The sequence below is a fragment of the Schistocerca serialis genome, chromosome 4 (genome assembly GCF_023864345.2).
Source record: "Schistocerca serialis cubense isolate TAMUIC-IGC-003099 chromosome 4, iqSchSeri2.2, whole genome shotgun sequence".
Classification (NCBI taxonomy): domain Eukaryota; kingdom Metazoa; phylum Arthropoda; class Insecta; order Orthoptera; family Acrididae; genus Schistocerca; species Schistocerca serialis.
Genome location: NC_064641.1, coordinates 829,698,790 through 829,710,816, shown reverse-complemented (window position 1 = coordinate 829,710,816; position 12,027 = coordinate 829,698,790). Strand labels below are relative to the sequence as shown.

The 12,027-nt window shown below is 44.7% G+C and overlaps 1 protein-coding gene across 1 annotated transcript in view; it reads right to left on the bottom strand.

Moving 5' to 3' along the window:
• LOC126473435 (uncharacterized) overlaps window positions 1-12,027 on the bottom strand; it is an 860,366-nt gene that overhangs the window by 40,708 nt on the left and 807,631 nt on the right. Inside the window, exons 18-19 of the mRNA XM_050100479.1 lie at window positions 9,744-9,924; window positions 2,656-2,867 (exon numbers count right to left, since the gene is read on the bottom strand). Coding sequence (XP_049956436.1) covers window positions 2,656-2,867; window positions 9,744-9,924 — 393 coding nt within the window. The remainder of the gene's footprint in view (window positions 1-2,655; window positions 2,868-9,743; window positions 9,925-12,027) is intronic.

Genomic DNA, 12,027 nt, shown 5'->3' with positions numbered 1-12,027 from the left:
TGCTCCAACACGATGATGCACGCCCACACACACCCGGGAACACATCGCCAAATTGGTTTGGGCATCATTGCCTCATCCACCCTATAGTCCAGACCTAGCACCCTCGGACCTCCTACTCTTTAGGCCGCTTAAAGATTCTCTAGGGGGGAACACACTCTGAGGATGACAGGAGTTTAAGTCATGCAGTGAAAACATGGCTAGCCTGCAAAACAAGAGCTTTTACCAGCAGGCGATACATGGTCGTCGACAATGTTGGCGTACGGCCATACAACGTGATGGAGACTAAGTAGAAAAGAAGGACATGAACAAGACATGTTGATGTATATTCTCACCAAATTCTGGCTCTTAACAATAAATATGTTTTGAGAAAAAAAAATGTGGGGCATTACTTATTGAACGACCCTCATAAATTTCTATATAATACGGCATGGAGTGTAATTTTTGCATAAGTATCATAGATGATAATTATTTACACAAATCTATTAGGTTATTCTATTCACACATTCTATTGATTAAATAGCCGATGCTATGGATATATCACAATGGTTAAATAAAATATTTACATTAGATGGAAATCAGAGAAATAATTTTTAAATAATCTTATTACAGTTACGCACTATTTCTGACATCTGTTCTGTCCATAGGCACTACCTTTTTGTAATGATTCACTTTTAGATCAACTGAATCTTCAAATGATAAGTAATTATGGAAATCATTCCTCACTGGGTGACGTTCACGTCATACAGCACAAACGCGCCCTCGCCGGATCTATATAACGCAATGCTGCCCAGCCAACAGCAGACTGGGGTCTACTGGCTGTTCTGGACATGGGTAATAAATCTTCGATTTAATAAGTGTAAATTACTTTATTGTAAGTCACTGACTTATTTATGGAACTAGGCAGTGCTATTCTGAAGATGGCCTAAGTCCAGAACGAAAACGGTCATTTTAAATAAAATAACCATTGCGATCTAGAGCGTTTTTCACTAATTTTACATAGATTACAAGATCACTTTTTACCAAAGATTTTAAATGCATTACGTCATTTAAACCTTTCTCTACGGACTCACTGGCTAAGCTGAGACGTTTCTGGAGGTTTACGAGGTGCATTCAAGTTCTAAGGCCTCCGATTCTTTTTACTCCGGACTGGAAAGAGATAGAAACATGCGCATTGTTTTAATATGAGGCCGCGTTCATTGTCAATACGTCCCAGAGAAGACAGCACCGTACGGCAGATGGAATTTTACCGCCAGTGGCGAGAATGAGAACTGTTTTAAATACTTAAAATGGCGACGTTTTCCTTACTTGAACAGCGTGCAATCATTTGTTTTCTGAATTTGCGTGGTGTGAAACCAATTGAAATTCATCGACAGTTGAAGGAGACATGTGGTGATGGACTTATGGATGTGTCAAAAGTGCGTTCGTGGGTGCGACAGTTTAATGAAGGCAGAACATCGTGTGACAACAAACCGAAACAACCTCGGGCTCGCACAAACCGGTCTGACGACATGATCGAGAAAGTGGAGAGAATTGTTTTGGGGGATCGCCGAATGACTGTTGAACAGATCGCCTCCAGAGTTGGCATTTTTGTGGGTTCTGTGCACACAATCCTGCATGACGACCTGAAAATGGAAAAGTGTCATCCAGGTGGGTGCCACGAATGCTGACTGACGACCACATGGCTGCCCGTGTGGCATGTTGCCAAGCAATGTTGACGGGCAACGACAGCATGAATGGGACTTTCTTTTCGTCGGTTGTGACAATGGATGAGGCGTGGATGCCATTTTTCAATCCAGAAACAAAGCGCCAGTCAGCTCAATGGAAGCACACAGATTCACCGCCACCAAAAAAATTTCGGGTAACCGCCAGTGCTGAAAAAATGATGGTGTCCATGTTTTGGGACAGCGAGGGCGTAATCCTTACCCATTGCATTCCAAAGTGCACTACGGTAACAGGTGCATCCTACGAAAATGTTTTGAAGAACAAATTCCTTCCTGCACTGCAATAAAAACGTCCGGGAAGGGCTGCGCATGTGCTGTTTCACCAAGACAACGCAACCGCACATCGAGCTAACGTTACGCAACAGTTTCTTCGTGATAACAACTTTGAAGTGATTCCTCATGCTCCCTACTCACCTGACCTGGCTCCTAGTGACTTTTGGCTTTTTCCAACAATGAAAGACACTCTCCGTGGCCGCACATTCACCAGCCGTGCTCCTATTGCCTCAGCGATTTTCCAGTGGTCAAAACAGACTCCTAAAGGAGCCTTCGCCGCTGCCATGGAATCATGGCGTCAGCGTTGTGAAAAATGTGTACGTCTGCAGGGCGATTACGTCGAGAAGTAACGCCAGTTCCATCGTTTTCGGGTGAGTAGTTAATTATAAAAAAAATCGGAGGCCTTAGAACTTGAATGCACCTTGTAGTTCAAGTGGGTGGGTGGGGGGGGGGGGGGGGAGGGGGGGGGGAATTGCAACGGCTGGAAGCACAAGAAAATTTTATCCGGTCATATCGCCGAGAATCCATGCACAAATATTTGTTACTTGGTTACGAGCGATCAAATTGAACACTCCCTCCTAATAAGCTAATCTGATTATAGGAAGTGGGAAAACAGAGTGCCTGAAATGTACCTGCCTGGAGTTCGATTGTGGGGACTTACCGAGAGTGCCTATCTCCCAGAGGACGATGGCGTAGGCCCACACGTCGCTCTTGCTGGAGTAGAGGTTGTCGCGGATGGCCTCGACGCTGAGCCAGCGCAGCGGCACCTTCTTGCCGCGCGTGTTCACGTAGATGCCCGACCGCGACAGCCCGAAGTCGGAGATCTTGAGCGTCTTGTGCTCGTCGATGAGGATGTTGCGCGCCGCCAGGTCCCTGCGCACACCAAATCACACCGACAGCTTCATTATGTGTCCCACGCGATACAGAAAGCACTCTCGTGACTTATGCCAGTGAGCAGGTGAACTGGATATATCCTAGAAGCTATAGCTGACGGAGACTAGGACTTGGGTCATGGAGTCCTTGTGACATAGCACTTACTGCCGTTTCGATGAATCACAGCAGGCCACAATTCGCGATTACTGTTCATACGAAAAGTCAAGCCGTACTAGATGTGCTCGACAGAAAAACGCCTCGTGCATTGAGAAATGTCGAGATGACTACGTGCGCGCCAAGTAGACCTGTGCATCCTTTTTGAACTCATTGATATTTCATTTAAAGAGTCAGTATGTACAGATGTTTAACGGGAAAATCATTTTATTGCTACCGTCACCTGAATCCTACAGATGGAACATAACGACCTGTGGATCCTTGCGAAGCAGGTACAGCATGAAGACTGGGGAAAGTCTGGAGCGACATTCTAACCATTCAAATTTGATCATCATATGGCTGCTATCACTATGTAAAACGACCGATAGAGTAGGAGAATGTCAGCGTAGCTAGTTTTCTAGTGTATGACGTGCCAGATAGACCACAAAATAATTTGGTGGTTGGCTGATTCGGGGGAGGGTACCAAACAGCAAGGTCATCGTTACCATCGGGTTAGGGAAGATTGAAATGGCTGTGAGCACTACGTGACTTAACATCTGACATCATCAGTCCCCTAGAACTTAGAACTACTTAAACCTAAGTAACAACGTAAGGACACCATACACATCCATGCCCGAGGCAGGATTCGAACCTGCGACCGTAAAAGTCGCGCGGTTCCGGACTGAAGCGCCTAGAACCACTCGGCCACCGCAGCCGGCGGATTAGGGAAGGATACCCTTTCACTGGAACCATTACGGCAAGTGCCTGAAGCGATTTGGGGAAATCACGAAAAATGTAAACCAGGATGGCCGGACGCGGGTTTGAACAGTCGTCCTCCCGAATGCGAGTCTAGTGTGCTAATCACTGTGCCACCTCTCTCGGTATAATTTGGTGCCCAACATATGCCAGCAAATGTCAAAAAATGGTTCAAATGGCTCTGAGCACTATGGGACTTAACATCTATGGTCATCAGTCCCCTAGAACTTAGAACTACTTAAACCTAACTAACCTAAGGACTTCACACACATCCACGCCCGAGGCAGGATTCGAACCTGCGACCGTAGGAGTCGCGCGGCTCCGGAGTGAGCGCCTAGAACCGCTAGACCACCGCGGCCGTATGCCAGCAAAGCAGACAGCCACAGTATAGGCAAAGTGACAAAACTGTACCTATGGTGTGTAGGAGTGGCCAAACATTAAGGTAGCCGTTACAAATAATTACAATTCACAGTAACCGTAAAAACAAGTTACCAACCAAAGCTGTACGCCATCTGTTTCACGCGTTCATATTGCCATGGAAGTTACAAGTTATTTCGGGACATCACTATTCGCGCTGGGAAGAAGTCGAAATTCTAGAGAGGACTTCATCTTCTTGAAACGTGGGTGTGCAAGAAGCAGCTACACATCTTCTGAGGAAGAATGTGATTGATAAGGATACCAGATTTAGCCTGGTTAGATCATGGAATCCGACACTTTCTTTAAGAAAATCGCAAAGACGTTGCTACAGTGAAGCTCATAATGACATATCGATACACCAACATGGATCGACCGTATAGCCACAGATTCAGTTTATGAATACACTCTGCCACCAATCAATGTCTCTGCAGCTTGTGTATTTGCGATCACCTACGCAACAGCGCGGTATGGAGCGAATGCTGCTTCAGTCTATTGGCTCATTCTGAAGATGGCCAAAAGGAATACTGCAGAAATATTACATGACATTTTATGGATCATTTACTGCACCACGAAAACACTCAGTTACGCAGGACGATTCACAATTCCTATTACAGACTTCTAAGGGTCGTAGAAGGGATTTACTAGAAAAAGTTTTGATTAGGAATCCATATTGGAAAATGTAGAGTTTGGTTGTGAAGTAAGTTTGAACATCGCACCACTTTCGAACGTCGCGCTTCATGATGCGGTACATAAAGGCAGAGTTGCACAAGACATGAATGGATAATGCTTTCCGGATTGCCTCAGTCCATCACATACCATTTTCGCCCGACTGCAACAACATCTGCGAGGAACTGGTACGTACGGTCTAGGAGGTTTGACTGTGGTGCTCCACGGACACCCACAAGGGTTTGTAAACCTTGTGTCTGTAAGCGAGCTTCGCAGATTCACCTCGTACCGCACACACGTCAGAGCTCATTGTGTCAACTGAGTGCGTGCAGCGAAGTGGCAGATATGAAAGTGAGCCAGTCTTCAAACTTACTTCAAGTCCAAACAGTATACGTCCGGGCAAGGGTCCTTATCAAAACTTTATTCGTATTCCTCTAACAGGAACTGTGAAACACCCTATATAAAGGATGTTTAAAAGAGTATCATCTATTCCTACAGGAGGTAGTATCCATCAAAACCGGAAGAAAAGTTCCTATAATGATACGCGTGGAAACCAGAGTCAGTTGAGATGTGGGTCGCTGAAGATGTGCTATTTAAAAGCAGAAATTTACTTACAAACGAGGGAAGACTCATAAGAGATGGCATAGTATTACAGCAATACAGACGTATGGGCAGATGGAAATCCTAGAGCAATCATGGCGAGACATCAGGATCGCTTTACTATCAGTGTATAGGAGAGAAATATCGGTGACAAACTCACAAGGCCATACAATTTTGACAAAGAGATTAGCAGGTTGGATGTATCACCGATGTCTGCGCAATGTATTACCTGCGCTGTAGGAAAAATTATCCTTGAAGAAAGGCAACGACTGTAGTTTGCAATCCATTTTGTACGGACTGTGTGACAGTATCTCACCGCGATGTTTTAAATGTGATGATCGATTAGTCGAGGAGGAAAACTCATTTACTTAATTCTCTCTATACACAAGAGAAACAACAAAATTGAGTTCACCATTTATAGGCAACCCACAATCACCATAACCGTCACTGATAGCTAATCCAATCATCCCATAACTCATAAAGATGCCAGTTTCGGATATTTATTACATAGACTGAGCAGAACACCCATGAACAAGAATTATTACACAGAAGAACTGAACGCAATAAAACGTATTGCACGGGAGAATGTGTTTGATACGAATATAGTAGACAAAATAAACAACAAAATACAAAACAGCAACTCATAATATCGATACGTACACACACACACACACACACACACACACACACACACACACACACACACACACAGACGTAACACAGATCAGCAGACAGTAAGCAATAAATGGCACGTAATGATGTGCAACAACAAGGGCACACAGTGTGGGCAAAGACTTAACTTAGCATACAGAACCAACAACACAATACATAACAGCTTGCTAACTAAGCACGACAAACGTGAACAATACTTCAGATCTGCGCACCACATCCCAAACAAACACTCCCCAAATAAATGAGCACTACATAGCCAGAACACGTCACGGCGGAGAAAATTCTGTACTTGCCGAATGAACTGTAGATAATGCACATGTAACGACGGAAGAGAATGAAATAAGCGTGTTACCTCGACACAAACAAAGTGAAAACACCGGAACATCAAAAACTGTAAGTGACACCCTAAATAAAACGAGAAATAGTGATTTTCGGTCGGAAACGCATAATTAAAAATAAATAAATAAATAAATGAAATAACGGTTTGCTGTTTGCAGATGACAATGTGCAGACTGCGTAGGAGACCTAGAGCTACTGGTATAAATATCCAATAGTTCTTGTGAGGTACGTAAACAAATGCATACATCCACTTTATTTCCAAATATATGAAAAACTCGAACCTTTGGGCATATCGTAAATAAACAGCACAGAATGCCTCAACTCAGTGAATATGTTTCAGCTCTGTACTGTATGGAAAGCATTGTAAAATATTTGACAGTAATCGCTCATTTTTCAAATGTAAATATTTTGTACCAAATATTCTTTAAAGACTGACATGGAACAACAATTTTTCAGAAGCAAAATAAACAAAGAAACTCGCTGAAGCTAGCACAAGAAGTGCTGAAACACGTCTGGGTGAAAACAAAACTACAAAGGTATTAGCATAATGTGGTATCACTCCCCAATGACGTAATCCGAATAGAACTTGGTATATTTGAAGGAATGTGTGATTCGCTGAGAAGAATGGCTGACGGATGTGTCAGGGTGCGTGCAAACCATATACTGCGCTGCCTATAGTGTCTACTTCTACGTAGCACACAGATGGAGACGAGAGAGCTGATTGGGCCGTGCTTCAACAGGTATTCGGTATCGGGACATATCACCACAGGAACTTTTTTCTACTTTTAAGAAATATTACGTACCGTATGAATATGTGATACCCTGTGTGTTACTAATTAGAGTGTAACAGCTACATTGATCAATAACAGCAGGAACTGTTAAAACGTTGGCTGTAACAAGTCGGAGGAAAACAGGTTGTGAATTCGTAAAGATGGAAGTTCCCCACTGTGTGTTTCTGTACTGAAATTAGCTCTAATTTACCCCCCCCCCCCCCCCCACACTTCTTAAAACGTATACATATTACCAAAGCTATGGAACTGCAAACTGTTATCCAACTTAAACTCGTATGCTAAAACAGAACTAATTTGGATTGAACTATAGCTGGTATGAATAAAACTTGTCTTTATTTAAATGCGCAAATGAATTAAAAACAAGTACCTGGCCCTAATAAAAGTTTCCACTTATCTTGCGTCTTGACAACATTGTTGCAAGTTTCTCGAAAGGAGAAAAGCAAACAACAAGCAGGCAGCGATTAAGTTAGATTTCTATTGTTAAATACAGTTTCCAAACAGTATTCAAACAGTTACCTACCGTGTGGTAATGCGTAATGATAAACCTTCTTTAGAAAGTGGCGTGGGGACAGGAACTATTCCTATGAAATGATATTCTAAGACAAAGATTTTAGAATGAAGTATGTATTCAAAAAGACAGAGTGTTCTTCACAAGTACATTGTATCATTGGTCTGAACAATACAAAGTGAACAATGATTTAAAAACAGCATAATGCTAACAGAGAATTTCTATAGAAACCAAACAGATTAATCAGTTGATACGTTAACGCATGACATAGGGATGTGGGATCGTCTTTCTCTCAGCACTGAGCAAGTAAACAACTTTAACTAGCTGACAATAATCATTCCGGCAAACTGGCTGCGTAGTGCTGTAGACTTACTTCAGATTTCTTCTCCTCAAACAAATTACCGTATTCAAAATTTATATTTTTTCGCCTCCCAATATCTATATCATATTTATCCTTGCCGTCATCTACAGTAAATCATTCTTCATTTAACAGTTATAATCACAAGTCAACACAGCACTACTGAATACGTCCGTCACCTACCACACTTCAACTACACTGAAGCACCGAAGAATCTGGTATAGGCATGCGTATTCATGTACAGAGATGTGTAAACAGGCAGAATACAGCGCTGCTGTTGGCAACGCCTATGTAAGACAATAAGTATCTGGTGCAGTTGTTAGATCGGTTACTGCTGCAATGGCAGGTTATCAATATTTAAGTGTGGTGTCATAGGCGGCGCACGAGCGATGCGACACAACATCTCCGAGGTAGCGATGAAATGGGGATTTTCCCGTGTAACCATTTCACGAGTGTACCGTGAATATCACGAATCCGGTGAAACATCAAATCTCCGACACCGCTGCGGCCGGAAAAAGATCTTGCAGGAAGGGGACCAACGGCGACTGAAGAGAATATTTGAACGTCACAGAAGTGCAACCCTTCTGCAAATTGCTGCAGATTTCAATGTTGGGTCATCAACAAGTGTCAGCGCGCGAAACATTCAGCGTAACATCATTGATGTGGGCTTTCGGAGACGAATGCCCACTCGTGTACCCTTGATGAGTACATGACACAAAGCTTTACGCTTCGCGTGGGCCCGTCAACATAGAGAATGGACTGCAGATGACTGGAAACATGTTGCCTGGTCGGACGAGTCACGTTTCAAATTGTATCGAGCGGATGGACGTGTACGGGTATGGGGACAACCTCACGAATCCATAGACCCTGCATGTCAAGCTGGTGGAGGCTCTGCAATGGTGTGACCGTATGCAGTTGGAGTGATATGGGACCCCTGATACGTCTAGATACGACTTTGACAAGTGACATGTACGTAAACATCCTGTCTGCTCACCTCCACCCATTCATGTCCATTGCGCATTCCGACAGACTAGGGCAATTTCAGCAGGACAGGGCGACACCGCACCCATCCATAATTGTTACAGAGTGGCTCCAGGGACACTCTTCTGTGTTTAACCGCTTCCTCTGGCCACCAAACTCCCCAGACATGAACATTGTTGTGCATGTCTGGGATGCCTTGCAACGTGCTATTCAGAAGAGATCTCCACCCCCCTCGTACTCTTACGGATTTATGGACAGCCCTGGAGGATTCATGTTGTCATTTCCCTCCAGCACTACTTCAGACATGAGTTGAGTCCAAGCTACGTCATGTTGCGGCACTTCTGTGTGCTCGCCGGGGCCTTACACGTTATTAAGGAGGTGTACCAGTTTCTTTGGCTCTTCAGTGCAGGAATGTATCAGACTGCGCCACAACAACACCAAAGATTGATTAACTGTAACATAACTTTTTCTCTCTCTGACGTGCATAGCGATAACTTACAAAAATCGAAATGGCATGCCCACCTTACAGAGTGAGATTTAACAGTGTTACAGATCATGACCGAAAATGCCATTTACCGAACAGCAAAGTTACAAGTCCTAAGTGATAGCAGAGTAGTGGCTGACGCCGCGCCCACCTGTGCGTGATGTGCCGCTGCTCGAGGTGGGCCATGCCGCGCGCGATCTGCACGGCGAAGCTCTGCAGCTCCGCCGGGTCCAGCACGTAGTCGAGCCCGTGGCCCAGGCGCCCCGGACAGGGACTCCGCTCCGTGGGGGTGGACGGCGCGCCGCCCTCGCTGCTCACCAGGCTCCACTCGGCTGCAACACGCGACACACCACACCTGTCACCGTCAGCTGTCACCGCCACCACGCACACTCTTCGAATGGGTAGAAAATTGAGATACTAGCAGTCGGTTTTTACCAGTGACAAAGCGCACTTGCGAGAAATGTCGTAAACAACATCGATTCAGTTCGTTGTGTGTCGTAATCCCATTACAGATGTGGGGCCTTTCTCGGTTACTCTATTTCTTCTGTTTCCGATAAATAATTCAGGATCTTCTCGTTATAACCATTTAGATGTTGATAAGCACACATATTCGTAGCTGCCTACGGCAGTCTCCACACGAGCTAGACAGCTAAAGAACATTTTCCAATAGTAGCTTCCTTTTCTTTTAGATAAATATTTATTTTTAGCTCGTGTTGCGTATCGTGGCCTCCGCTACAGCAGTAGAGCAGTTTATACACTAATCGCTTCGGTTAGATAACGATAAATACACTACTGGACATTAAAATTGCTACACCAAGAAGAAATGCAGATGATAAGCGGGTATTCATTTAACAAATATATTATATTAGAACTGACATGTGATTAAATTTTCACGCTGTTTGGGTGCATAGATCCTGAGAAATCAGCATCCAGAACAACCACCTCTGACCGTAATAACGGCCTTGATACGCCTGGGCATTGAGTCAATCAGAGCTTGGATGGCGTGTACAGGTACAGCTGCCCATGCAGCTTCAACATGATACAACAGTTCATCAAGAGTAATGACTGGCGTATTGTGACGAGCCAGTTGCTCGGCCACGACTGACCAGACATTTTCAGTTGGTGAGAGATCTGGAAAATGTGCTCGCCAGGGCAGCAGTCGAACATTTTCTGTATCCAGAAAGGCCCGTACAGGACCTGCAACATGCGGTCGAGCATTATCCTGCTGAAATGTAGGGTTTCGAAGGGATCAAAAGAAGGGTAGAGCCACGGGTCGTAAGACATCTGAAATGTAACATCCACTGTTCAAAGTGCCGTCAATGCGAACAAGAGGTGACCGCGACGTGTAACCAATGGCACCCCATATCATCACGCCGGGTGATACGCCAGTTTGTGCGATGAAGAATACACGCTTCCAATGTGCGAGTCCGCGATGTCGCCAGACACGGATGCGACCATCATGATGCTGTAAACAGAACCTAGATTTATCGGAAAAAATGGCATTTGGCGATTCATGCACCCAGGTTCGTCGTTGAGTACACCATCACAAGCGCTCCTGTCTGTGATGCAGCGTCAAAGGTAACCGCAGCCATGGTCTCCGAGCTGATAATCCAAGCTGCTGCAAACGTCGTCGAACTGTTCGTGCAGATGGTTGTTGTCTTGCAAAAGTCCCCATATGTTGACTCAGGGATCGAGACGTGTCTGCACGATCCGTTACAGCCATGCGTATAAGATGCCTGTCATCTCGACTGCTAGTGATAAGAGGCCGTTGGGATCCAGCACGGCGTTCTGTATTACTCTCCTGAACCCACCGATTTCATATTCTGCTAACAGTCATTGGATCTCGACCAACGCGAGCAGCAATGTCGCGATACGATAAACCACAATAGTGTGAGGCTACAATCCGACCTTTATCAAAGTCGGAAACGTGATGGTACGCATATCTCCTCGATACACGAGGGATCACATCAACGTTTCACCAGGAAACGCCGGTCAACTGCTGTTTGTGTATGAGAAATCGGTTGTAAACTTTCCTCATGTCAGCACGTTGTAGGTGTCGCCACCGGCGCCAACCTTGTGCGAATTCTCTGAAAAGCTAATCATTTGCATATCACAGGATCTTCTTCCTGTCGGTTAAATTTCGCGTCTGTAGCACGCCATCATCGTGGTGTAGCAATTTTAATGGCCAGTAGCGTACTTAAACCTAACTAACCTAAGGACATCACACACATCCATGCCGAGGCAGGATTCGAACCTGCGACCATAGCGTCACTGCGGTTCCGGACTGAAGCGCCTAGAAACGCTCGGCCACATCGGCCGGTCATACAAGCAACAAATGACTTAAACAACATCGATTCAGTTCGTTCTGCTGTAATATGGGTCGTAAACCCCATTGCAAACGTGGGTCCATTGTGGGGTATTCGATTTTTTTCTGT